This window comes from Perca flavescens, chromosome 22 (genome assembly GCF_004354835.1).
Source record: "Perca flavescens isolate YP-PL-M2 chromosome 22, PFLA_1.0, whole genome shotgun sequence".
Taxonomy (NCBI): Eukaryota; Metazoa; Chordata; class Actinopteri; order Perciformes; family Percidae; genus Perca; species Perca flavescens.
Genome location: NC_041352.1, coordinates 16,583,571 through 16,611,224, shown reverse-complemented (window position 1 = coordinate 16,611,224; position 27,654 = coordinate 16,583,571). Strand labels below are relative to the sequence as shown.

The 27,654-nt window shown below is 42.6% G+C and overlaps 1 protein-coding gene across 1 annotated transcript; it reads left to right on the top strand.

Moving 5' to 3' along the window:
• Window positions 1-783: 783 nt before the first annotated feature.
• dipk2ab (divergent protein kinase domain 2Ab) lies at window positions 784-27,412 on the top strand. Its single transcript, XM_028569348.1, has 4 exons — window positions 784-1,261; window positions 7,744-8,637; window positions 21,028-21,331; window positions 25,031-27,412. The coding sequence occupies exons 2-4, from the start codon at window positions 7,984-7,986 to the stop codon at window positions 25,375-25,377; spliced, it is 1,305 nt and encodes a 434-aa protein (XP_028425149.1). The 5' UTR covers window positions 784-1,261; window positions 7,744-7,983; the 3' UTR covers window positions 25,378-27,412.
• Window positions 27,413-27,654: the final 242 nt, after the last annotated feature.

Genomic DNA, 27,654 nt, shown 5'->3' with positions numbered 1-27,654 from the left:
AGATGGCAGTGAATGCAAACTAATGCACGAGGACGTGAATCTCCACTCTCTGTCCCTTCGAATCAGTCATGGGCCTTAATTAATAAGCAATTAATTAATTGAATAGTCTTTTGGCTGTAATGACTTATTTTGATCTTTAATGTAGGATACTTTGATTGTAATACAAAAATGATAAATACGTAAACACCTTTAAAAATGCCTGTAGCCTAGACCTATGTGTCTCCGAGGATGTAAAATTAAACACTGAATTTAACACGGTTGAATGAGGCCCACTGGTCCTATTACACATGATGGTGTATTGACAAGTCTAACTTTCCACCTGATTATGTTATCTGATAAAGAAAACCAGGGGCTGGTTTTGTAGGCCCACAACCTAATTAAATATTCATGAAGAGTGATCTTTGCATCCCCTTTGTCTCAATCACTTTATTGTTGCAGCATGACCTCGTCATAACCAGGATCCAGTGCAATGATTTAACATTTTGTACACCGTATAATAACATGTTTATAAGCCTACATTAGCCTAGCGAATCCGTTTCCCATTAATTTCCTGCACATGAAGTTGCACTGCATGGTAATCTAAATTAACGTTTACTTTCAGATTATGTTACTATCTTCCATCAAAAGTAAATTTTAGGCTGACGGAGGCACTGAGAAAAAAATTTGAAATTTGGGCAAACTTTGCACTGGGGGCGGTGTTCCAGACAAGACAATATTAGAATAATCGCTTAGCAACCACTGCCGTAAACAGACAGCGGGTGTCGTAAAGGGTAAAGATGCTGGTGTTGAAAAGAGTCGAAACAGAACCCATTGTGGTGTTGGAGAGGAGTGAGCCGCTGCCTGAGAGAAGAAGAAAAGAGGCAATTCCGTGACCACAAAGGGACTCGTGATAAGCGGGCAGATATGGACGTTAATGCACAACACGGGCGCTGTTGTCCTTTGTGAAGAGGACCGCGTCGTCCAGTCGGAAAGATCCGGTATATGAAGAGTTAAGACTCGACATCCCAACTGTTTATTTCAGCAGCTAGCAGGCTAACTGGCTAAATACCTAGGAGCTAGAAATGGGGAAGCCCGTGTGAGTTTGCTTGATAGAGATCTCCGTCGATCTTTGAAAAAGCTGTTTTCGGTTTAGTTATTCTCGGCGGTGATTTAAAGTATCCGCCGCCCGCCTCGTAAGTAGCCGCAACTTTAAAGAATGATATCAACTGAGCGCTAAGCATTACACACTACTACTACAGAACCGGAGAGGAAAGTCATACAGGTTTGTTTCACTGGTTTTCTTCTTCTCTTTCCATTGAACTAGCTAAGTCTTTAATAATCTGAATTAGCACAATGTGATTTTTAAGAATATTTTTTTTGCAGCCGCCGCTTGATTCATTGGCTAATAAGACAAAAGCTCTAACACATTTCTCAATTATTTTTTTAGTATATAACGTTACTAACGTACGAGCATGCTTGACCCTTAACGCGTGTTGCTACCACCAGACACGATGAAATGATAAGATAAAGTAATATACGAAACAAACTCTCTTATCAGATGCCCATATGGGACAGGAGGTTTATTATTACTACTGTAAGAGCTGCTGGTGATATTTGTTACAACACAACTATCTTTGGCATCCCAAAATGACCGATTAGTACGTTACCTGCCCTATACTTAGTTTTTTTTCTTTCTTTCTTTCATTAGAGAACATTTGTCATATCCATCACAGGTACTAATACATTACTTAATGACGGCTACAAAATAACAGAATGCACAAAACTGCAATGGACTGCCTCTTAAATCTTTAATCATATATTCCCTTTGGTGATTTGTATGCAGAACATACTGTATATTATAGCAGCAACATTTGTGTTAAGAAGGTATTTATTTGCTTGAGGCATCATTAAATTTTGTTTTATTATTATTCGTTCAGTGTTTCTTCAACAAAACATATTTTTGCATTGCTTCCTATTTACTTAGAACTGTAGTTTTTGTCTACTCAGATTAATGTACCTCAGCAAATCTCCATTTGGCCAGCTCGATTTGGGTTGATTTGCCCATCAGACAGACAGGCTCAGGCGTTGGAAATAAAAGCGCAATTTGCAATAATAGCTAAACTGACTTGACTCTTACATTTCTGTGATTGTACGCTCTTTGCAAACTTCTGCCCTTAATTTCTTCAAAGGAAAAATAGATTACCACAACTGTTCAGAGAAAATCTATAATAAGTCCTTAGGAATTTCTTTTTCCAGTCTAATGAATAGAACAGGCTGCTTAGATTTAATTTTTCCATAACAGGAGACTAATTGTGGAGCCTTTCTGCAAGGTTAGTCGACAAGGGAACTATGAAAGTAGAAAAGTGATACACTGAAGACTTTCTGCTGGTGGTTGATTTGAATGTTTCTCAAAGCTCAGCAGGGGGACGTGTTGTAATTGTAGCCTAAAAGCTCCCACAGGAGCAGTATATTTTAGTTTTTGACCTCAAAACTCCCCAAATCAAACTTGGATAAAGCATCTTCTACAGCAGATGGGGCTACATTAGGAGTGACCTTAAATGAAATAATACATGTCTGTCAGGTAATCAATTTTATTCCCCCACTCCAAACATATTTCCCATTTGTTTAAAGTGAAGCTTGTTTTGGCAGCTTGTTTAATCAGTCCAAGGGTAGCTTCGGTTGGATGACACATTTGTTTCGTAATGGCATTACCTTGAGATTTATATGTATGGCAACTTTTCAAACTTCTTCAGTGTGATGCTGGCTTGTGAACATGTGCAGCTGTTTAAAATTAAACAAAAACATGTTATCAGTTGAAGAATCCAGAGCAAGTATCGTTCCGCTGCGTCAGTTTGGTGCAAACCTCTACAGTTTGGTTTGCGCCAGAGATGAATGGACTAATGTTCATGTGGCGATGCTGCTAATTGGTGCTTATATTCTGAGGACTCCATTTTCCATTAGGCATGCAAATGTTAGGGTCATTTTTATCTAGCCATCACTGTCTACGTGTTTGTTGTACTAAGACAATCCGGCTGTGGCTGAATGTTTTTTTTTTTTTTTTTTTGATCAAACATTATTGACTTCCACAGTCGATAACCTTGGCAACAGTAGTTCCTCTCTCCAGCTAGAACCGCGCATTGCAATGAAAGGGGGGGCTTTTCTGAGCTTTGAGTAGGGCTTGGTGGTAATACAGGCGTTAACCGTGGACAGACACTTTCATGTGTGAATGTGTGTGTCCATTCAGAGATGGAGAACTGCTACTCTGTATTCTAGTGATCTCTTTCCATTCATTTCCATCACGAGCAATAACTCAAAGTTTCTCTCACCTCACTGTCCATTAGCTATATATATATTGGCAGTATCTTTTCTCTATTTATTTCTATTTTTCCAACCCATCTACTGTATTCCAGTCCTTTTTCAACACTTTCTCTTTGCCCTCCTTTTTGCATTTCCAGTGGAATTAATCAAGCATGTTCATGTGTGGCTTGACTTCATTATATCATAATGAAGTTTAGCCTCAGGTGCAGCGAAGGAAATGGATTAGCCCGAGAGTAGCTTTGCCCTCAGACACCATTATCGGAAACCAGCTTTACACAATGAGCTGTGGAAAAGATTATTCAAGATGGACATTTTCTTTTCCACCCCTTCTTTCTTATCTGGGTTGTTCTGTTAAAATCAGTATAAAATAATATAAGTTTGAATAATAAAATAAGTTTGAATAAAAAAAGTTGAAATATTAGGATTTTTTATATATATATATATATATATATATATATATATATATATATATATATATATATATATATATATATATATATATATATATTATATATATATATATCCTCCTTCTTCCTCTGGCAACCTTTTGTCATTCTGTTTTAAGCCAAAATGAGGCCTATTCCTTCATCTTGCGCCTTTTCTGTCCCAGTAATGAGCCATTTTGCGGCTCTTAACATCTGCCAAACTTGGAACATTTTGAATGCGAGACTCATCTCCCATGCATGAGGAGTCAGGCATCCTTTGATTTGCCCTCTTTTCTTTGCCTCTCTTTCGGAGCGCTCACCACAGTACTTTGTAGACTGAGTACGCTGAAAAACTTTCTTACCCCAGTTTTGGCAGCGGCTGTGTATGATGAGAGGTAACTTGGTGCTTACTCTAAACAGAGTTTTCCTTATGGTATTGTGCATCCCTCTTTCTCACGGAGTGCAGAAGGAGCAGAGGCACCGCGGGGTAGGAATTGAGGAGGGCGGCTAATATAAACATACGTTTTCTGTGGGCACGATGGGGTTTGTCCAAAAGAAAACACTGCTTTAAATTTCACTGCCCTTCTATACCGGTGGGTAACATCTGTGTTGGAATACAAAGCATCTTGCTTTAATTTAGATCTTGGAGTGAACTTTACCCTTAAGTAGGCAACCTTAAGCTTGATACAGTCTGCCTTCTTCTCTGCCTGTCCTGTTTAATAACTCTCAGCCATTTGCTGGCATACAACAAAAGACAGCAAGGGAGTTAAATAGTTTTGCAGGTGTACAATTCACAAGAAGCCGTCTAGTGGGTTAATTACCAGGGAAAAATATCCCCCGTCTGAAATTACCACGCTTTCTTCCAATAAAACTGAATGTGTTGGTCTTATTCACACTATTACTCTGTGTGTAGTAGCAGCAGCAGCAGGCTATAAAAACTCAAGTTTTTATAGCCTTATACTCTCCTGCGTCATGCTAAACTAAAGCGCAGGATCAAAGATAAGCCATCGGTGGCAGATTTGTGCATTTCATTGTCAACATTTTAAGCATTTCAACACTTTGGTTGTCTCTCGTTAACCGAAACGAAATGAAGTGTGCGGCTTATCCTTTCACTTCAGTAATTAGAACGGTCATTGACATAATCCATGTAATGCTCCAAAGGTAATTGAGGCCTAACAGTTTCTCCGGAGAGGAGGAAGAAGCTATGTATTCTCCCTGTGTTTTAGCCACCAGCTCATGACTCTCAGTACTCCGCAGTGTCCAGGTCTTGTTCGGGGCTTGTTCCAGCTTGCCCTAGCTCTCTGTTGCTTTCTCTAAAGGATGAAGGGGGGTGATCATCTTCTCAGCCTGGTTGAGGTTATGTTTTGTCATCTTTGAGTCCTTTTGCTGATCCTAGTAAAATCTTCTATCTGTTCCAAAGATCTTGCAGCCACATCTGTGCTGCGACTGCCTGTGTCAGATGCTAAATAGCACTTGAACTGAGATCTTACAGCAACGGGATATTCCGTTTTTCCCCTCAAGCAATTGGTAGTAGTAGTAGTAGTAGTAGTAGTAGTAGTAGTAGTAGTAGTAGTAGACACAAGGCAAACATCCTTCCTTTTGGCTCCTATTGAAGTTGTTGTTTTTGGGGGGGGTTCTTCGTACAGACTTTGTTTCTTTATTTCCCATCTCCCAATCCATCTTTCTTTTCCAATGTATAATATTATCTTGCAGAATTTGAAAGAATTCTTCCCAGACACTTTTTAAATTATTGTGTTGGCGTTCTTTTGAGCTCATTCTGATTGGGTCAGCTGATAGGTTAGGCCTACTTGATTATTGTTCATTTATAACACTGGAGGCATTTTTGTCAGCTTGATGTGGACCTACAGTTTCTTTTATTTAGCTTGCCCAATAAAATGCTGTTTCAGACTAAATGCACAAAGAATGATCTTTTTTGTACTTTACTTTTTTTTTTTACTTCAGATTAATGTGTGCATGAAGTAGTATTTTTCAAACGTGTCCTCTAAATAATTCATTCGCAAAGCCTACATTTACCATTTTATTATTGTGCTGTTCATTATAATGATAAAATAAATGAATAAATGCCAACCCACGTCTCGGGAAATTGTGACACACTGCCATTAAGATTTACAGTAGCTATTTGGTTTAATACAGGATTACACAGGGTTTAAGATTGCTTCTATTTTATAAGATATAAAGTAACTTTTATTATCCCTATCTTATTTATGCTACAATGAAGAAAAATCATATGCTCACTGCTGAGTCACATTACAAAGTTGTAGATGTGTGGTGAGAATAGGAAATGTATATCAATGTACGTAGTGCAGCTGCTTGTAGTTCCCCTATTTCGATATGGTCTATTTATACATTTGTGATGTTGGCCTGATCTGCTCAAGGTATTTTCAGACAGATGTGTGCGTCCGCTTCTTATCGGACACTCCACAGCCACACATCTCCCACAACTGCACATGTCACACAACCGCTGCTCTCGTGGCCGCCTCAAGCCCTCCGTGTCTTTCCAGATCCCAGCCACTTCGATCTGAAAGCAAAATGCAAGGAACCCATCGACGCGCACACTAATCACACTAGTCGTTAGCCATGCCTTCTCAAGTCAGCTGTCCTAATAGGCATGTCCTAATGAGCTTTAATTGAGGATGGCTCATTTGCATGGCCTGAGTCATTGTCTTTCTTCAAGCGACTTACACGAATTGAAAGATTCATTGCTTAAAACCTGATTGGGAGGGTCTAACATGGCTTCATCATGGGCAGACGACGGGGGGCTCGTGAGCCTTCTGAGGCCATTTCATGTACTGCAAGGCCAGATTGTTGTCCTTCTTCCATGCTTCGTTCTCAACATTCCCTTCTCTGCTGACATCGATATATGCCTAATGGAGGTATTCGCAGATTCTCTCTCTCTCACCCCCTCAACTACAGACGTTATTTTAGTGACAGCAGCCATTTTCAAAGAAACTACTTCAAAGCTTGATTAAAACGAAGCAGGGCAACTCTGATCAAAGATTAAATTACGCACAGCATGGCTCTCTTCACAATGCAAAGGGAGATTTCTCCATTTGAACCAAGAAGGGGAGGAATCGAGATTTCTGAGCTGGGTGTAACCGTTGCGGTATGAAGACGGCGTGTTATTTTGCTGTGCATTGAAAGAAAAGTGATGGTACTTTTGTGGTGGCAGAGAGAGCCTTGTGTAATCGTCCTCGCAGGGCAGCACATTTTATTTATACTAGGAGAGGATGTTGTATATTTCCTACTTTTACTTTTATTTTGATTATTTTTCTTTTCTTTTTTGATCAATTTTTTATTGGCACCATTTATCATTCAGACATACAGAAACAAATTCCACAATATGTGCCAGGTAATATCAGATGGTGCACTGTCTCTTTCTTATATTTTGGGGAGTATATAAGAAATGATTTCCCAAAGAGAAAGGGCTCAAACAGGCACACAGGCAGGTTTATTGAATTGGCTGTGGGCCTTCTCATTTCTGCTCAAAAAGTAATGAAATCTCTCAAATAACCTAAGCAAGCACAATTTAAAAATTGTGAGACAATTTCAGATGCCAGAGAAAGTGCTTTGTTGTTTTCTGGGAGGTATCGCATGTTAGGACTTGCATTCACATACACAGGCAGTCGTTAGGCGGTCTGGCGAAAACGCAACAAAAAGAAACCTGATGTCATCCTGCGGCGCCCAATCGTTTAACCGGCGATCAGCCTTGTCCGTTCCAGACTGTAAAAAAAAAAAAAAAAAAAAAAAAAAAGTGATTCCAATGTGGAAGTGCCCTAAACCTGCATTCTATCTCATTCTACCTCACTGCCTCTATTGTGAAAGAAGAAAATGAGTGTTTAAAAAAAAACAAATGAAACGCAAGCACTTAACTACCCAGGAAGTTCAGTTGACTGTTAGATCAACCTTTTCCACTGCATGTTTTCCATGTTATGAAATGTAGCTGTTTGATTTTTCTCTGATGTAATGAGTTCCCCCTCTCCATTTCTTTGCTTGATTTCAGGCCTGCTGGCTCGAGGTTGCACACAAACACCAAGAAGGGAGAACATGACTCACTGGCCTCTGCCGGAGACTGGCACGGGGCAGCTGTGCCAACCTCGCCCCTGCCTGTTGCTCTAGAAGCTACCCTGTTACATCATGACGGAGAGGCATTGAGGTTAGCTCCCTGACGATCATCTCAATACCTCTCCTCCTCCCTATCCCTCAAGAGCCCCACCCCCCTCGCCCCCGCCTCGTCCCCATCATGCTGCGCTTCCTGCCTCTCAAACTCGGCCGCCTGTACCGCTGTCTGAAGCTCTTACTGGTCGTTGGGTTGTTTGTCATCTTGTTGATGAACACCCACAGCCTGTTTGCCTCCTTCCAGAAGAATGAGCTCACCGACAGACGCTTCATCAACCTCAACAAGTGTCCCGCCTGCTTCGGCACCAGCTGGTGCCGCAAGTTCATGAACGGCCAGGTTTCCTTTGAAACCTGGGGTCGCCTGCGATTCCTAGACGTTTTCAATGTCAAGAATGTTTACTTTGCTCAGTACGGGGAGCCCAGGGAGGGCACCCGTCGCGTAGTGCTGAAACGGCTCGGCTCCAATCAGGAGCTGGCTGAGATAGACCAGAAAATCTGCAAGAGGGCCACAGGCCGGCCGCGCTGTGACCTCATCCAGGCAATGTACAAGACCGAATTTTCCCGGATCAACGGTGACGTTCGTCTGCTTACTCCAGAGGTGGTGGAGGGCTGGTCAGACCTGGTCCACTGCCCCTCTCAGAGGCTGCTGGACCGCGTGGTCCGCAGGTACGCAGAGACCAAAGACTCGGGCAGCTTTCTGCTGAAGAACCTCAAAGACACGGAGCGAATGCAGCTGCTGATGACCCTGGCGTTCAACCCGGAACCGCTCGTACTACAGGTACGGTGTCCGTTTGAACTATTTTTTCAATGTTGTGTGTTTTTCAGGACACAAGCTGTTTAAAGCAACATGTGTGGGATACCATTTGAGGCTTTTAAGGTTGTTGTTGTGGGGTTTTTTTTATTTATTTTTTTTGGGTGATGTTTGACTATGACAAAGACAGTATCTTTGAAGAAAATATTGCATCTTGATAAAGAGGTCTGTCAGCTGATCTGTGGCACCAGGTGTTTTCAGAGTTGATAAGGCCCGGCTCCTGGGTTACCTTTGCTACAAAGAGGATACGAGCATCGGTACAAATCGAGCCAGGGTGTTGGCCCACAAAGCCCCAAGTAAATTACAGGGTGGGAAATCCTCCTTGTCCTTCCTCTTCCATAGATCTGAGATGAGCCATTACACCCTCCCTAAACTGTAAACTACACCGAGACTACTCGTCCGCTATCTGGAGCACGAATATTCCCCTGCTTGATTATAGAAGGGTTTAAGAGCTGTGGCCTCCCAAAAGATGAGAGATTTTGGCTGGCGGCAATACTGCATATTTAACACTATATGTAGGGCAGTTTTGAATTATTGAAGAATGCATCTGTAAATGGTCCAAGTTGTTTTTAATTTTAATATATGTCCATGTCCACTGGATTCTCTTCCATTTGTGGGAGACAGCACATGGAAGGATCTCTTACGGGGCTGCTAAGTGGAATTAGTAACAATTTTCTTCCAAAATAAAAGCTTTTTTTAAAGTTTTGACCTAGAACCAAGACTTAGTTAAATGTTAGAACTTGATGGACTTAGAAAAACCCAAGACATTGTTGCTTTAAGACTTTAGTTTTGATGCAACTGTGACCATTGCATTTTTGAAATTTGCATTACAGTTGGTATAATTATAATTTTGAGCTGCAACATTAGAAATATTTAATTGGACATAGAGTAAATGGTACATGCCGCCAAAATACAAAATGTGCCTGTTAAACCTAAAAAATGTAATTAAAACTTAAAATTATGACTCCTCTCTATTCTGTCATCCTGCATGTCAAAGCAGACATCAGCAGCTTTCTAACATACACCATATGTCCCCCTCCTTTTCCCTCAATGATTTACAAGCAGCCAATCAATTTCAATTTCAATCCAGCATTGGCCGCGTCAGAACAACAATGGTCATGGCCCATGTAGACATTCAATAACTTATGCTGACCTTCAAACCCTCCACCACCACCCCCCTCCTTAGACATAAGACCGGACACCTCCAGGCATTTCAGAGGACAAAAGGCGAGATCAGCCTTTTAGTCCGGTCAATCTATAAAATCTGATTAGCCTTGTGTGTTCGCTTGCCCTCCCCCTTCCTTTTTTCTTTCTCGTTTTGTCTTTCTTCCGTCTTTGTCATTCACTCCTATATTTTTCTGTCCGCTTGTGTACGCTCCACAAACTTTGGCAAGATAATTCCATCAGTATTTTTTTTTTAATGCCATTATGCCCTAGTTCAGAGGCTCGATGAATCATCCCACACACACCCACCCCCTCCTTATCTTGCACACAGCTGCAGACATTGCACACAAACACATAATGTTGTGCACGGCCCTCTCATAAATTGTTGATCTCATGCTGAACTTGTGACCTGCAGCAGATATAAGAAAGGATTATAGGGCCCGTATGCACCAGGACAGTGGTAACAGATTGTAGTTGGTTTGTGTGAATGGGTAGTATACAAAGAAATGTGCCAGACATCTCAGAGGTTCACAGTGCCTTGACTGTTCATCAGCATCACTGAACTCAAAAGATGAGGAGAAAATTTGCTGAGAGACTGAGAGACCCTATACACGAGGTCGGGCAGCAGTAGACCATAAAGAATTAATGGCGTCTATAGAGATTGAATAGGAGACGTGCTGTACTAAAACTCCTCCTTTTTTGCCAGAGGTGAGCGCTACTGCGCAGGGACTGGTTTTAACAAAAGGTAGAGGAATGTGGGCTGAGCTTTATGACCAGTTATTTAATGGAACCTGATCCGTATTTCAACTATTTATCATGCTGCCTTGTTGTTCAGGCCTAGAGCGATGTTTCTTTTTGCTTGGTTGTAGTCCCCTCTTCAGTAAGTTGGATAGGCCAGTATCACTCGGTGTATGATTTTCAAATGTGCTATATTTTGTGTACATTTTATTTCTTACGGTCATTGGTTGCCAGTGCTGTGGTTTTTGGGTCTCTTTCCTCTGGCTTTATACAGTAGAATAACATTTCTGCCGTCTGCTCAGTGAGCTGCACTCTCTCCTACAATGGCTTATGTTTCCAGTCTTTTTCAAGCCACAGGCAGTAAATCGGCCCCGTTTCACTACGAGAAACCAGACCTTCTTTGTCACTGGGAAACAATCTGCTGTGTTGTTTCGGGTCTGTCCAACAATGTGTTGTCTGTGTGCTCTGCGGTACACAAGCATTCACTCATATATCTCTCCCTCCCTCCTGTGTCACATGGAAGACAATTTGCCTTCGGGGAATAAATATTTTGGGAAGGCAAAATGACGACAGCCAAACAAGAAAATCCTTTTGCAATGATGCGTACCTAACGTAACGTTATCCGTCTTTCTCTCACCGCACGGAAGTCGTGACGGCTCGTTTAAATGCACCGTTTCTAAATACGGGCTGTGTGCATTTCTTTGTGGATTGAGCGTTTTTGATACTTTCACAGTTTTTATATAGCACCTTGACCTGCTTTTATAATCAAAATACCTGGAAATCTCACTTTACAATATTGGACCTTTTTTTTTTTTTTTTTTTTTTTTTTTTTTCCAAGGTTTCAGTTGGCCCGGAAAGGTTTTTCTGTTACTCTGATAAATCTACTTGTCTTAAAGGGTTGTCTCTTTTATCAAATCTGATTAGCCTTATGTGTTCGCTTGCCCTCCCCCTTCTTTTCTTTTCTCCTTTTTTTTCTTTCTCATTTTGTCTTTCTTCCGTCTGTGTCATTCTTGATTCTGTTTAATTTTACCTCTCATTCGTCAGTAACCTGGTTTGCATGAAAAGTGAGTTCTAAATTCTTCTCATTTCCCCCAGCTGGAAGCTTATTTGCCATACTTGGCTTCTCTCCTTCCGACTACATGACTCACTGATTCATCAGGTGATGGTTGTTTGAGTACATCTGGCCCAACCTTAAATTAGTTTGATTTAGCCTAGTCCTCCCTTCCAAATCATTAAGCTTGATGAGTTAGCCAGGAGCATGTGACTGTGCTCGCCCCCTTTTTGGTCCTCAGCCCTGTCTTGCTCAGTGAAGCTGAGAATAGGATGGGACAAGCCTGTGGGGTTAACTCAGTCACCTCCTCCAGACTCAAATCTTCTCTCTCTCTCTCTCTCTCTCTCTCTCTCTCTCTCTCTCTCTCTCTCTCTCCCCCTTTTTTATTTTTTATTACCGCCTCTCCCCACCTTCCACTGAAGCACCTCCTCATTCAACACACCATCCTCACCTGACACAGACGTACTTGTCAGAAGGCATGAACTGCTCACACAACACCGTCTGTTTCCCCCAGAACACAGGCGACTCGACACGGATACTAAATCGGAGAAGAGACGGATGAGAGAGATTAGATGGATGACCTTATCTCCTATTCCTCCTAAGATTTTTGACAGCCGCATTTTAATGCAAATGTGAAAGTAAACATTCACACCACTTTGAGCAAACACACTAGCAGCTTGTTTGAATCTTTAAAATGGGGGGATGCCTCTTTTGGTATGCTGTTGATTTAATGAGGTTCTGCATAATCTATTACGATGCTCATCCACTTTGGGAAGCTAAACCAAAGTAAATAGTATAAATTCAGAGGTTTTCTTGGCACAAAGGTGGTAATTTGATTAACAGCTGAGCCTTGATAGATATATTTTTTTTAAATAAGAAAATGTATTTAATCAGATCATAAGTAGATGTGCAACCTGCCTACGCCTGCTAGGAGTTAGACAATCGTATAACTATAATTTGAAAAAATTGTAATTTGGTGTTCAAATAAAATAAGAATTTAGGGAGGGATGTGATGGAGCGGCGCGTAATGGCTGGGTTTATTAACAATGGGTTCAGTTATAAACTAGTCAAACGAAGGTGAAAACCATGACTACATAACATTATCAGATAATTTTAGAAAGAAATAACTATTTACATATTACAACAAATCAGACTAAAAGATGATACAGATGAAAATATTGCGATGCTATGCGGCATCTGACACAATTTCAGGGTAGTTATTAAGGCTGTATGGTATGAGGAAAATATGCGATATGCCCTAATGTTGAATATCGTTACAATGATATAACTTGTGATAAATAGATATTAAAATGTAGCCTGCTCAGTTCTGCATTTCTGCTGCTTTCAGTATTTTGCTAAAGTACAACAAATTGCCCATTCAATTTTAAACAAAAGACAAAGTGTAGCCATGGTGTTCTTTGTCAATTTAAGTTTTTTTTTTAATTTATTTTTATTTGCCAAATGTTAACGGTTGAACCATTTAACATTTCCAAAATGGAAAGAAAATGTAATTTGGATTTAATCTACCTGAGCGGGTCTCAGTTTACCTGGGCGGTGCACCGTATGGGAATCATTGTTTTAAAACCAGAAAAACAGCTTTACAGTCTAATGCATTGCAATAAAACAGCCCTGCAATAAACCTTTTAAGATTAATTGTTTTTTATCCTGTTATTTTAAGACTGTCTGAGGCTATACAGGTAGTTGGTGGTATTGAAATGCAAAAAAACAATATTTTGTGTTCAAATTATATTATTATAAAAACAAAGTGCAAAATGAGACTTTTGCGAGCTAAGATGGATTTAGTGGTCACAAAGTGTCTACAATATTGTAGAATTAATAATAAAAAAAAAAAGGAAACTCCTTATTGCCCACATGGCCATGTTCTGACAAAGGATACACAGAGTTTGAGCCTTTTTATATTGTCTTTGCAGAAAAAAAGTCTGCAATCTCATGGCCTGGCTTTCTGGGTCATGCCTCTTTACAAAGAGGATCAAAGCCTGTTTTAGTTTTTAGTTTAATTTATTTTCATTTAATCAGACACTGCATGCTATCCCAGCTTAAGTGAGTGCCTTCTGTCTCTAAGGCCTGCTCAGTGGCTGAGGTCCACCGGTAAATAGTATTTAAGTTGCTAGTCTGTGATTACAACCTTTTGTTTTTGGGTCTGGGGGATTGTGACGCTCTTAGCACATAAGAGAAGAGGTTGTGTACGCTGCTTAACCCTGCTTCAAGTGCTCCCAAACCCCCTTTCATTATTCTTATAGGCCTTTGTGTAAAGACTGAATCCTGTTAGGATAAGACAGGGAGTTATCTGGGCCTGACTCCCCTCCTTTTGGCTGCCCTCGCTGGATGGAGGCCCTGGTGGAAAGGGGAGAAGGAGGAGAGGAGTGGAGTGGAGGGTTTGTGTGAGTGTGTGTGTTGTACAGACCAGAGCCTTGTGGTGTTTTCCCCCATTTGAATGAGCCAGCCTGCTTGTGTTACCATAATCCTTTCTCTTTCTACCGCTCTCCAAAAACACACACGCACACACACACGCACACGCACACGCACGCACGGACGGCAGCTGTGTTTGGTTAGGTAAATGCCTGTGGCTGAACCCCCCACACCCTTCACTTATCCCACCCACAAGCTCCTTTTTTAGAATTCATCCCCCACCCCCAGCTTCCTACTGTTACAGTCCACACTCCAACCTACCTCATGCCCAGCTCCTGAAGACGCCAGTTGCAACGCTGGAGAGCAGAGGTGTGGATCTTCACTGATCTCCGGATTTGATTACGATTATCATGTCTTCCTCAAACTGCAATCACTTCCTGGGTTAAACAAACACCCCAAAAAAAAAAAGACACACACTTTCCTCTTCTTGCTGTGTGTGTGTGTGTAACTGGTTAGGCTACTGAGAATGTTATTTTTCATTTGAGCGTTTATGCCGGAAACTTAACGAGCGACTTCATTGCGTTGTAATTGATTGTGGTCGGCCACTGCATCAATGCAGCATCGTCCATGGATGCAATGATTATTTGATTCATTTTAACACCTCTACTGGGGAGTCTAACCCCATTCACAACTCTCCCTGGGCCCCTTAAGATGGCCAACATGGATCGGGAACAAGTGGTTCTTTACTCTGCTGTGTCCCCTGGGGAGCCGAGGGCTTAATGTAAAAGCAAGAACATGGCCTTTTGCACATCAGCTTGTCTGCAGTAATAAAATCATCCACTGCATTAAAACATCAGGCACCTAGTTCCTGTCAAAGGAAAATATGACAGGTGAGGGATATACTCTAGCATCTTCAAGTCTTGAGCATTTTCACCCTTGCAATTGTTAAAACGACTTTTATTTAAACTGGTAGTGTAGACGTTTTGAAACTAGTCATAGTCTGGTGTCTTCTACTACGTTAGTTGAGCATTAGAGAGAATTTCCCCTACAAGGAGCCATTACGTATCTCTGTTTGCCCCGTTCTGCAAAGATGTTAGAGTGCAGGGTCAGTGACAGCAGTCTCCCTGCTCTCTACTTCCTCGGCTGCCCCCAAAATAATTGGCGCCTGCTCTGAAATACACATCCCTTGATGTAGGCCTCAAACCCACAGCCCTCAGGTCTAAGGCCAAGATTCACTTGGCTTCCTCCGTTGCCGTGTGGGCGGCAATACCACCTAGACGGAGTCAACACCACTGCCTATGACTTAATACATTCCTCGTCTTCCAGTGCCGGGGATTTATGAGGTGGCTCTGTGCGCAGTGGCTCAGGTTCAGGTCTGCGAAGGGTTTCGGTTATCAGCTATCAGCGGAGTGTATACTAGCAACCCCGAGCTGCACTGCCCTCTGTTCTCATTCCTCTTCCTGCTCTCATTCTCTCTCTCTCTCTATAGAGCAGAACTCAAAGACGTAGCTAACCCATTTCTATCACTGCATGGGAGAGCTCAGTGAATCACGTGCACGCTCTTTCGTGTTGCACAAAGCCGCCTGTACGTGGTCTTACTTGGTCTATCTACCTGACCTCCTTGGTTTTGATTGCTCACCTGAGCTCAGTGTTCACACACACACACACACACACACACACACACACACACACACACAGCAGTCCTTTCTAGTTTCAGTCTTCTTCATTTAATTCTTTTTTTACTGTTTCCCAAGACTGCTGCCAGCTCTACATACTGTGCACTCTTTGAACCGCATGTCTGGTAAAGAAAGAGGCAGGGCCTTTTGCTAAATTCAGATACACAGTCTCCATCTCTCTCTACTCTTCTTTCTCCTCTACAGACCGACACGCATACTCTCTCCTCTCAGCCTGGTGCTCTGACTAGGCATTTCCTGGCTCCCATGTCTGGAACCGACGGCATCGCTGTCCTGTATTGCAGGTTTTGGGGGTGGAACAAAGCGAGAGGGAGAAGCAGCATGAGACGAGAGCAAAAGAGAAGAAAGGGATAGCGCCATGTGTGCCAGGATGAGGAGTTAGCGCCCGCTCCCCTGTGGGGCCTGAGCTCTCGCTGCGAACTAACCAACTGGATTTTAAACTTAAATGGCCAGCAAAATACCAGACGGGGCTCACCACACATCCTCCAGACACGCAAGGTCACCAGGAGAGCTCTACAGAAAAATCCCTAGCCTTTGGGAGCAGATGTAACTCCTTATTGCTATAAGCCCCTTTTGATAAACAGGCTATATAATGTTCATTTTGGAACATCAGGGTTAAATGTTTTTTTGTTTTTAAATGTTATTGTGTTTAACTGAATGCGTCAGTCCGCCACGCTTTACCTTTTGATCCCCGGACTCTTGACTAGTCCTGTCCCAACTTGTTTGCTATGATGGGGGGGAGATTTTGTTGAGGACAGAAAATGTTGAGAATTTACACCACGCCCTGCACAGGGCTTTAACAAGCTGCACACATGAAACACCTCTGTGGCAAACTACTAATTTCCTTTTTTTTTTTTTTTTTTTTTTTTTTTTTTTTGCTGCTGTAAGTAGCTGTGGTTGCAAGATGAAGGCAACTGGTTCTCTTTAAATCTTGCATTCATAAACACTGATCTGTGTGTCCAGCGGATATGCGTCTGTGTATGTGTGTTTGATGGACCAGTGTTCTTTGCAGACCAGCCAAGGCTATATCTTGGGAGTCGCTCATGTTTACTCTGCCTCTGAATAGAGGTTGTTATCAGCCCTGGTCACGTTGCATGTTCTCATTCACATGCACTTGGATACAGTTTCACATAGACACGCGCACAAACACACATGCAAACGCGCACAAAGAGCCTCTTTGGAACTCTCTCACACACATACACACACACACACACACACACACACACACACCCCCGCCCTCCCCTGAGTGGCCCAGTAGAAGGGCATGCCTTTGTCAGCAGATGTCAGGACGCAGGTGTGTGTTCCTGTGCCTCTCGCTCCATTCGTTTCATCCTCTTCTCCAGAGGTTGCCCATTTGTCTGTGGCCCTGTTTCATTTCAGCCCACTCCAATCTCTCCCCAAGAGGATGCCAGTGTGTCTGTTGTATTACAGGGAGGGGAGTGGAAAGCACAAGCCCTCCCCCCCCACACACACACACACACACACACACACACACACACACACACACACACACACACACAGTCAGTGGTACTGTAGGGCACCTGCACAACCTTTTTAAGATTAGATTTGTTAGACTTGAGCCTAGAAGTCACTGTGAGGTCGTCTGTAATGAGACGATTGTGTTTTGGTCTGTTTTCCTGCCTCGCTTTCATTGTCCCCAGAGCCTGGCTCAATTATTTCTGTAACACTGCAAGAAACGCTTGCAGAAAAAATGTGTTCGGAAAATAAGAAGAGCATTTGGCGCCAGGTTCTATAAGTTAAAGTTTTTGCTAAGCAGAAGATAAAAAGGTTTTTTATCCAATGACAGGAACAAGAAGTGATAAGACCTTTTTTAAAGCAGTAAAAGTTGCTGAGATGTGACATTGGCAATTTTGCACCCTCAGCATTTTTTCAGTAGCATAACTTCATCGAGAGATGACTGGTAAAATTCACTACCTGTGCAGTCCCCACACATACAAGCGCACACACACATACAGTACCTCCCAATTCTAGAGAGAGAGAGAGAGAGAGAGAGTGAGAGTGCAGTGGATGTATTATTAGGCTGAGCTTTCCAATTTATTTCGTCCACCCCCCATCAACGCCTCATTGCGGACATTAATGACTTCTGCAGAGTAACCGTTTAAAGAGCGCTAAGGGAGAATGATTGGTAGGACGCGTGGAGTATTTGTCAAGCTCTGCTACAGGAGAGTTTGAATCCAAAGCTCATGTGCCCACTTCCATGTGCCTGCCTACACTGTTCAGTAGTTCTCACCTTTTCGACCTATTGCATATGAAACTCAAATATGGAAAGCTCATAAAAATGGGTAGGAGTTGTCAAGACCCCTGTAATTGACGCAGTGCAATGAGCCTGTCGGAGCAGTGAATGAACGACATCTATGTTAAGACCCGCGGACGAGGGCCGGACAGACATGAAGGTGTTCTCATAACAGCTGTTGACAGTGTCTGAAAGTAGCCTTTGGGCATTCATCCCTCTCCTCCCTCCCATCAGCCATACCACCCCCCATCTGCCATCGCTCTGCTTTTGCTTCCATTCAGGCTGCAAACTGACAACAAAGAGAGAGATGTGTTTAGCAGGCAGGTCTTTGCTGGTTTATTCCTCCTGTCCACTGGAGCGGAGAAGTGAAAGACACTCTGTTTGTCTCTTCTGTTTGCTGTCTCCATCGTTCTCTCTCTCTCTCTCTCTCTCTCTCTCTCTCTCTCTCTCTCTCTCTCTCTCTCTCTTCTTCTCTTTTGCTCTCTTTTGCTCTCTGTCTCCCCACCACCACCACCCCCTTCCCCACATTTATCCATCCGCCCTGAAGAGGTGAGTGAGGGAGGATGGTGTTTTACAAAGCAGGTTTAGCCGTAAGATTGGACAGGCTAAGTTTTGTCAACAAGACCAAGAGCCGCTTAGATTTACAGCAACATAAAGCGATCGGAAGTTTGAATCTGGGTCAAAGGGAAGTGGGCCTAATAGGGATGTACCACCAACTGATCCAGCTTCAAGCTAATCTGTCTATACCAACTTCAGAAATTAGTAAGCCATTTTAGGTATTTAGCCTGTATAGTCTTTAATCCTAAAATCTCTTATTTAGGAATGCCCATTGACTCACAACATCTCAGTAGTCTGGGATTGTCTCCCTTCCAGCCTGTATTTGGGAGTGCAGTGAGCCCACAATTATCCTTTTGTTTCTTACTATGTGCTGGAACCTTTCACTTTTTGAGACATATCTACTTCCTCAGATTCCCCTTCCTGTCAACCCTGCTATATCAGAAAATATAGAGGTAGGCTATTAAGCCAAGAGTTTTTGGGGAAGTTGGGGTGAATCGTTGCCAAGTCTAAGGATGACAGGCACAGACAGGCACAGACAGACAGGCTGCTGGAAGCCAGTTTCCTGGACAGACTTTTGTCTGGCCCACAATTGATTGGGTCCCCTTAGGGAAATGGGTTCGACCAAGACTGCATTGGATGCAACTTATCATTGTCCTCCCCCTCTTGGTGGTGGATCTTTCTTAAAACGGATGGGAACAGGAGATACGCCTATGGGATAGATTTACACTGCAGGCGGTATAAGTTTGCCTCTCTGTTTCGCTGTAGATTGTAAAAAAGGTTGTGACTCATTGTTGCGTCGAGCTCTTGATTTTTCATCCTTAAGATTTGTTTGTCCAATCAAGGACCCATTGCAAGGCATCCTTAGCCTTCACTTTAAATTGCATCAAATTTATGTTTTTAGATAATTTGTATTTCATTAAAATTTAAAGGAAGTTAGAGAAGCCATGCATATTTAAAATCACCCATCTCTACATAAATGAAAGCTGGTGAAGTATTAAGTTACAACAATTGTAAAGTGAGACGTAACACTCATAGTAGTTCCCACCCTACCTGCAGTGGCTTGGCGTGTTCCCTGCCATATCTCCGATGGAACTGGGTTTCAGAAAGGCAGGGCTACCGAGGCTCCTGTGAAACCTGAGCGCTTCTGATTCTCTGTCGGTGTCTGAGCGGCGGCTGCCTGCCAGAAACAGCAGCCGAGGAGAGATTTGTTACATAGGAATTGGGGGCTATCATTAAGCTAGCATATGGCTGGGGGCTTATTGTAAAAGAAAGAGGACTATGGCAGGAGGGGGTTTATTGTAAAAGATTATCACTTGTAGCGAAACTCATGTGGGCTGCGGAGAAAAAAAAAAAAGGAATATTTTATTTGTCAACCTGCATGGCAATGAAATGGACCAGGAGAAAAGAAAGTGATGTATGGAAATTGTGAGACACCTGATCTCACAGAGGGAGAGATGGAAGCAGTAGACTTACAGAATCCAGTCCCTTAGCAGCCTGGCACGTTTGCCAAATGGTGTGTGTGTGTGTGTGTGTGTGTGTGTGTGTGTGTGTGTGTGTGTGTGTGTGTGTGTGTGTGTGTGTGTGTGTGTGTGTGTGTGTGTGTGTGTGTGTGTGTGTGTGTGTGTGTGTGTGTGTGTGTGTGTGTGTGTGTGTGTGTGTGTGTGTGTGTGTGTGTGTGTGTGTGTGTGTGTGTGTGTGTGTGTGTGTGTGTGTGTGTGTGTGTGTGTGTGTAGACGCTACCACTTGGCTTTGAGTGATTGCAGACCATGGTGCATGTTTTTGTGTGACCTCAATAAAGTCGAAAAAAGTTGAGAGAGAGAGGTTAGGGTTTTGTGCAGCAGCAGTGATACCACTTCCTGCTAGCGGTATTACCTTGTTGTTGTTGTTATTATTAATCAGTTTTAACCTTGTAGTACACAGGGATTTCTTGTCAGCATGCCCGCACTGAATTTACTCGGTTAGCCAGCATCATGCAGCAGTTTAAATTGCCCTGCTGCTGCATCACAACACATAAGGCTTCCCTGCTAACTGCTGCTACCACACATCACCTCCTATCAGTTCTCTGGAAGCACTGAGTGTAGCAGCGTACATCAGCTCATAGCTGTGGGGCTTTAACACAAACTGGCTCGTTTCTTTTATTAAACGTAATCCGTTATACCCAGTCCTGGCTCCGTTTCACGTGATCCTCTGGCAGATTTTCAACTATTGTGCTTAGAATTGTGTATCAAAAATTACCCAGGGCTGCACACAGCAACTTTTGTGTTTGATGTCGGGGTTTTTTTCCCCCTCCTTTTGTCTCCGTTTAGAAACTGGTTTCTGTGCAAGTTAAACAAATATTTTCTGACAGTGTGATGCTTCTCGTAAATTTTTCTCCTTTTTGCTTTTCAAAGCCAATGGGGCTTTTTCTGTTTTTCTTTCCGACAACTCTACGTTACACTGCCTTCTTCAACCCTACTTCTTTTATCTAGTTTTTTTTTTTTTTCTTTTTAATCAACGTTTTTCTGTTCTCATCCGTTTCTCCTTCCCAGAGCTTTCCATCAGACGAAGGGTGGCCATTCGCCAAGTACCTGGGAGCGTGTGGGCGGATGGTAGCTGTCAACTACGTGGGCGAGGAGCTGTGGAGCTTCTACAACGCACCCTGGGAGAAGAGGGTGGACTTGGCGCGCCAGCTCATGGACATCGCCGAGCAGCTCACCAACAACGACTTTGAGTTTGCCCTCTACCTGCTCGATGTCAGCTTCGACAACTTCGCCGTCGGCCCACGGGACGGAAAGGTCATCGTTGTTGACGCCGAGAATGTTCTCGTGGCAGACAAAAGGCTGATCAAGCAGAGTGAGTGGCAACGTCCAGTAGAGTGTTTGTGTGTGTGGCGATGCCTAGCACAGTTTTATTATCCCATTTTCTATGTGTGTTACACCTTCAAACATGGAGCTACATAGGAAGACAAATGCTGCTCATCTTTACACTACAGTATTTTTGTTTACATTTAAGACTGTCACACTCAACTTATGGAAATAATAATAATACATTTTATTTAAAGGCGCCTTTCATGGCACTCAAGGATGCCTTACAAAATTTATAAAAAACATTTAAAAAAGAAAAATCAAACCAGTACAGTATCAAACATTAATCACATGAAAGCCTGCCTAAACAGTCATTGGTGGTTTACTAAAACTGTAAGTGATAATTAACCATATGTTTCCTCCTCTCCAACTGTTCCTCAAAAACTAAAGTGTGATTCAAACACTGTTGCTTGGTGTGAACCCTCTGGAAAACACTGCACTATATGTCGAAACTACTACCAACTGTAGGTTATGAGGCAGGTTCGAGGAAAGGTCTCGAGGGACAGCGTCCTCTTTTCTAAGAATACACTCCTCCAACACGCCTTGTGCTTCCCACACGCTCGTCCCCATCAAAGAAAAGATGGTCTGGATAACAAGCCATCTCTGCTGCCCTAGTTTTATTTTTATTATTATTTTTTTGCCTCTCAGAATAAACCTCATAACAAGGACATGGAGAGCTATACATCACACACTCAGTGTGGCAGTTTGCTACCCCTCAGTCCCCCTTCCTAGGGCTACTTCAAAGAGAGGGACGACCACCCAGTCAGACTTAAGATTTATCCCTTCTTGCAGGAATCCTATTAGAGTGATAAACTGTTGTGTCGCTAGGTGTGGAGGTGTGGAGGTACCACCCCTCTTGTGCCCCGTGATAGATACTATATGAACTTGTGTGTGTGTGTGTGTGTGTGTGTGTGTGAGAGAGAACGGGGATGTTTGTATAAGTCCTTTTTTTTGTTATTTTGAGGGAAGTATTGTGATGAATTCATCCTGAGAAGTGCCACTTTGCAAATTACAAGATCATACACCAGGAAACCGCATATAGATGTGTTGCATAGCGTGACACTCTAACATGCGCTGTAGTCTTTCCCCTTGAGTTTGAACTTGATTTCCTGTGTGATAATGTTGCCATGTGTGCACCCCCTACTCAAAAGTGTGAATATTCACCTTATTTTGCCAATAGCTACAATTTCCCACCCTATGTCACAGTAGCCCTTAGCAAGACTCGAAGCACAATCCAGGTTGAGACTGCCTTTGTTTGGCCGACACATTTAGAGCTTGACAATGCAAGCTGCTTACCCTGGCCAATTCAGAGTTTAAGCCTCAAGAATGTGTGTGTGTGTGTGTGTGTGTGTGTGTGTGTGTGTGTGTGTGTGTGTGTGTGTGTGTGTGTGTGTGTGTGTGTGTGTGTGTGTGTGTGTGTGTGTGTGTGTGTGTGTGTGTGTGTGTGTGTGTGTGTGTGTGTGTGTGTGTGTGTGTGTGTGTGTGTGTGTGTGTGTGTGTGTGTGTGTGTGTGTGTGTGTGTGTGTGTGTGTGTGTGTGTGTGTGTGTGTCCAAAGAAGAGGGATGACGGCGATAATGAGTATTGCGAGGTCACGGCCACGTGTCGGACAGCAGCAGGAAACGTGCGCGGTAACCTCCCAAGGCTCCACAAGCAGAGAATCCGATTCATACAATTAGAGCGTGTGTGTGTGTTGCGAATCTCATCAGTGTAAACTGAGGCCAATTGATTTGCAAATCAAACGCGCAGAAAGCCACGCACTGTTCCACTCTCTCGTTAAGGGCATCCATATTGATGCTGCGGGTTTCAGGCGAGATAAAACGCATGCCTTGTTTAAGTTGTGCCACACGCTGTGTATTTGCACAGTCCAGTGGTGCGAAAGGAGCCATTCCCCATCATTGAGTTTATAGTGTTTGAGGATGGTTGCGCCCCCAGTGTTTTTTGGAAACCCATGCTGTATAATGTAACGCACACTTCACTCACTCACTCACATTCTCTTCTGTCCCCAACACAGTCACTTCCTGGGTTACACAAATGCAACAGCACTTGAAACTTACGCACACACGCGCGCTCTTTCTCTCACAATTAATAATGCACTCTAACGCAGGCATGCATTGTTAAAACTGGCTGGTTCTCTTGAATGCCACTAGTAAGGCCACGCTAACAAGCATTTCAGGCCCAAAGTCCCTTCTGAGTGCAGCCCTGGGAAGGCGGAGCAGTGAGATGACTGTATACAAGTCCGGCCTGAGCTCCTTAACATGTAAGGTGCAGGAGACGGGCGAGACGGGCTGCCCCGGCCACTGCTCTCCCACTCATTTGAATTGGAAATGATTTAGTTTGCTTTGGAAATGTTCTGACTTTGTTACGCTCAGGCCTGCTGTAAGAGTGGAACAGAAGGGATCTGGGTGCAAGTAAATAGACGTCAGACCTCAGACAAAGTAATTTTTTTGTCACATTCTCCTGATGCCATCTGTCAATCAGTGCTGAGGTGTGATGCATGGCAAGCTCTGAAACATTAATTGCTTTCACCTCACCTTGCTGCTTGTGCACTTTTCTTTTTATTGGTATGTGTGTGTGCGCGCTCGTGGTGTGCATACACACGCAGATCCATCACCCTCACTGATTGAGGTCGATGTGCCCCTCCTTTTTTAGGGGGGCCTCAAGGGCCCCTCGCTAACAGGGCAGTGTGGATGTTTGATTGAGTTGTTCTGATGAGCCAGAAGACAAGTGCATTACAGCGCTGATACACTGATCATGTGTTTGCGTCCTCTGGGTCCTCCCACCCCTCCCCTCCACACCCCCCAACACTGTTATTGATCTGCTTTTTAATGCACACACCAATAGCACTCTCATCATGCCAGGTAATTTTCTTGGCTCCCTCCATTCCCAACACAATCCTCTAAAGAGAAAAAGCAATGTGAAATGAGCTGGAGAGAGAATTTTATTTGCTCAATAAATCTGGAAAGTTGTTTATTTCTGTCAAATGAAACTGTAGATGAGTTGTTTGGCTGTGTGCTTTGAGAAAGAATTTCCTGTTAGTGCCTGTGGGATGTCAAAAATGGCACCTCTGCCTTTTCAACTTCTGGTCAGTTTGATTTCTTGGCTAATAATTTGCACAAACCTTTGAGGAAAAAATATTTCTTTCTTCACGGATATGCAGTCAAACAGTTGTAATCACTCAGTATCCGCTTCAAACTTCCCATGCTTTTCTACATAATAACAGTTTAAAAAAATAAAAAGAAATTTGAGAAGCCATATACAATGTAAACTGCAGGTTGGTTGGAACATCTAAGCTGTATGGCAAAAAAATAATAATAAAATATTTATTATATATATATATATATATATATATATATATATATATATATATATATATATATATATATATATATATATATATATATATATATATATATATATATATTTATATATAAATAAATATATATAAATAAATAAATGTATGGTGCTCTATGATTAAAAAAAGAAACGGGGCATTTTGGTTTGCAAGACCCACATATCCCGACCTCATTACATATTCACCTGACAAAGGCTGTAAGAAACGAGCTTACGACCCAATAAACACTTTTATATATTTCAAATGACGACTATATTAATATTACTGACTGTTTTTATGACCAGTATGCTTTTATTGCGGTGTGTTCATTTAACTGTCTCCCTGTCTCCCTGCAGACAAGCCAGAAAACTACGACGCGTGGTACGAGAGCCGGTTTGAGGAGTGCGACAGGGAGGCCTGCTTGTCTTTCTCCAAGGACTCCCTTTGTTCCCGGGTCACAGTGGACCACAACTACTATGCTGTGTGCCAGAACCTGCTGTCGCGGTACGCTACATGGCGGGGCACCACTGGAGGCCTCCTCCATGACCCCCCTGCCCACATAGCCAAAGATGGACAACTCGAGACCCTGCTGGACGAGTGCACCAGACCCAAAAAGCGCTACGGCCGCTTCCAGGCGGCCAAGGAACTGCGTGAATACCTCACACAGCTAGCTGCCGCTTCCTCCTCTGCTACGGCCAGGTAATGAATGGAGCCGGCGTTAGCCTGACGCACTGAGAGACTGGATCCTGTACTCTTTATCTCTGAACTCTTGAGATCCCGGTTCTTGTACATGATGTCATTCGCTCCCCTTTGTGCACTGGAGCAGGAAGGTGTGACGAGGTCTTGCGTCAGGAAGTGTAAGAATCAAAACTTCAAAGCAGATTTGTTAAAGCTCTAGCTTTTACCTGACTTTGCTTCTGTGTGAAAGAGCAGTGTGGCGCTAAGAGATTTTGGTTAGAATCAGGATAGAGAGGGGATAGAGACAACTTCTCCTCTCCCAGGGTGGGCGGCCATCCTTGGGGGAGGTGAGAAAGGGCTCCGTTAAACACGCATCCTTGACTGGACCCGGGCTACCGCAAACCAGAGCATCCAAGCAAACTAAAGCAGCGTCATCGCACAGGCCTGACCACATTCATCGTCCTGTTCACTCCTCAATCCATCACAACTGTTGTGTTTTATAACATTGAATCTCAACACCAGTTTCATTTTGCCCCTAGGATGTCATTTTTATTTTATTTTTTTTATTCTATTCAGGGCTGAATTTAAGTACATGGGTGCGTTTACATTTTTGCTATGCCATGGCTTTTTTCCCCCCCCACTGTAGCATGGCTGCAGGGAAGGCGGAGGTAGCATGAATCTCCTGCTGTCAGGCAGCAGGAAAGGCCAAACTACAGCAGGTAGAGAGGAAAGGCGGAGAGTTGGGGTTTGTTTTTTTTTTTTTTTTATGCAGGAGAAAAAGAAAACCCCTGGCTATATAAGTCTAATTTCCTGCTACTCCAATCAATCACTTGATTTCCAGGTTCCAGGATTGTGGCAATCGTCTTTTTTTTTTTTTTTTTTTTTTTTTTTTTTGTGTGTGTGTGTTTTTTTTTCCTTCCCTTTTCTATAGGAAACCGAGAGTGAGACAGCTGCACATAGGAAAAGGAAGGGAATAATTGGACATTGGTGGTCCCTTGATGCAGATGTGCCTATACCAAAGAGGCTATATGTAATATTAAGAACCCTGAGCAGTACAGAGTGACAGCACCTTCCCCTCCAGTTGTTCCCCAATAGAGCTCTCCTAAGCAACCGTAATGTGTACACAATCCTATATGAGCTGGCAGGCCCGCATTTGGATCTATTTTTTCCCATAGCCCCCTCTGCTTTGTGATTGATTGATAAATGATGAACAAATAGGCCTCAGCATGCTTTTCTGTAACATTGTAAAAAACCTCACGACTACATGAAAGGGGGGGAAAATGCAGTGATTCTTAAGAGGGCTAGAAAACACAATAAAACAGTGTTGTAGTGACCTTGAGTGCCAAATTCTCTTTTAAATGTCTAATTGATAAATAAATCAAATTTTCAAACTTCTTCCACTAGTGTTGAGCACAGTAAGCTCTATCAAGTAAAAAAAAAAAAAAATGAAGATATCCTAAATTACTTCCTCGCTCCAGAAACTGCTTCTGACCTGCACTTTTAAATTTTGCAGCCTGGAAATTTCTGTTGAATATTTAAACATTCGCCACTTAGAGGTTGGGTAGATTTTGCACTCAGAGGACCAACGAATTAAAGCATAATCACAAATACAGGCTCATTTGCTAATGGTTTATGGGAGATCTTAACTCCGATAGACTTAGACCAAAAAAAAAAAAAAAAAAGTCCCTCCCCTCTTTGGCTCCATATGTTGAGTATTTCATCTGTCTTGATGTTGTGAATCAGACGCTAAATGCCCAGTGGAGTGTTGTGTAGCACAGACAGCCCAATAAGCCTCCCCCCTCAGTCAGTTAGGAAATGCAATAAAGTGATGTTTGGCTAAAGGATTTCTGGTTTTGAGCCTCCCTTTCCTTTGTTGTGTCAGATACATTTCTGCTTCCCCTGTATGGAGGACATTGAACCTGGAGGGATTTGTATGTGCGTAACTAACTGTCCACTTTTGTACTGTAATTTTCTTTTGAGTATTATATCAGCATTGTCTGATTTTTCCTGTGCCTTTCATTCAAAAGTTGTATTTACAACTTTTAGTGGGTTTAAATATTAAAATAAATGAAGATATATATATATATATATATATATATATATATACTTACGCTCTGTGTGGACTCTTCTTTGTATCTATCTCAATCTTTTTTTATTATTTCCCATGTAAGTTACAGGCGATTTGGCTCTCATTCATATTGCCTTTTAAAATTTGATTCAGTGTGGCACAGCTGGGTGTCTGTGTTTGCCAATTCCTATTCCTTTTCTTCCTCATTCCTCCTTGGTTTTGATCTTTTCATAT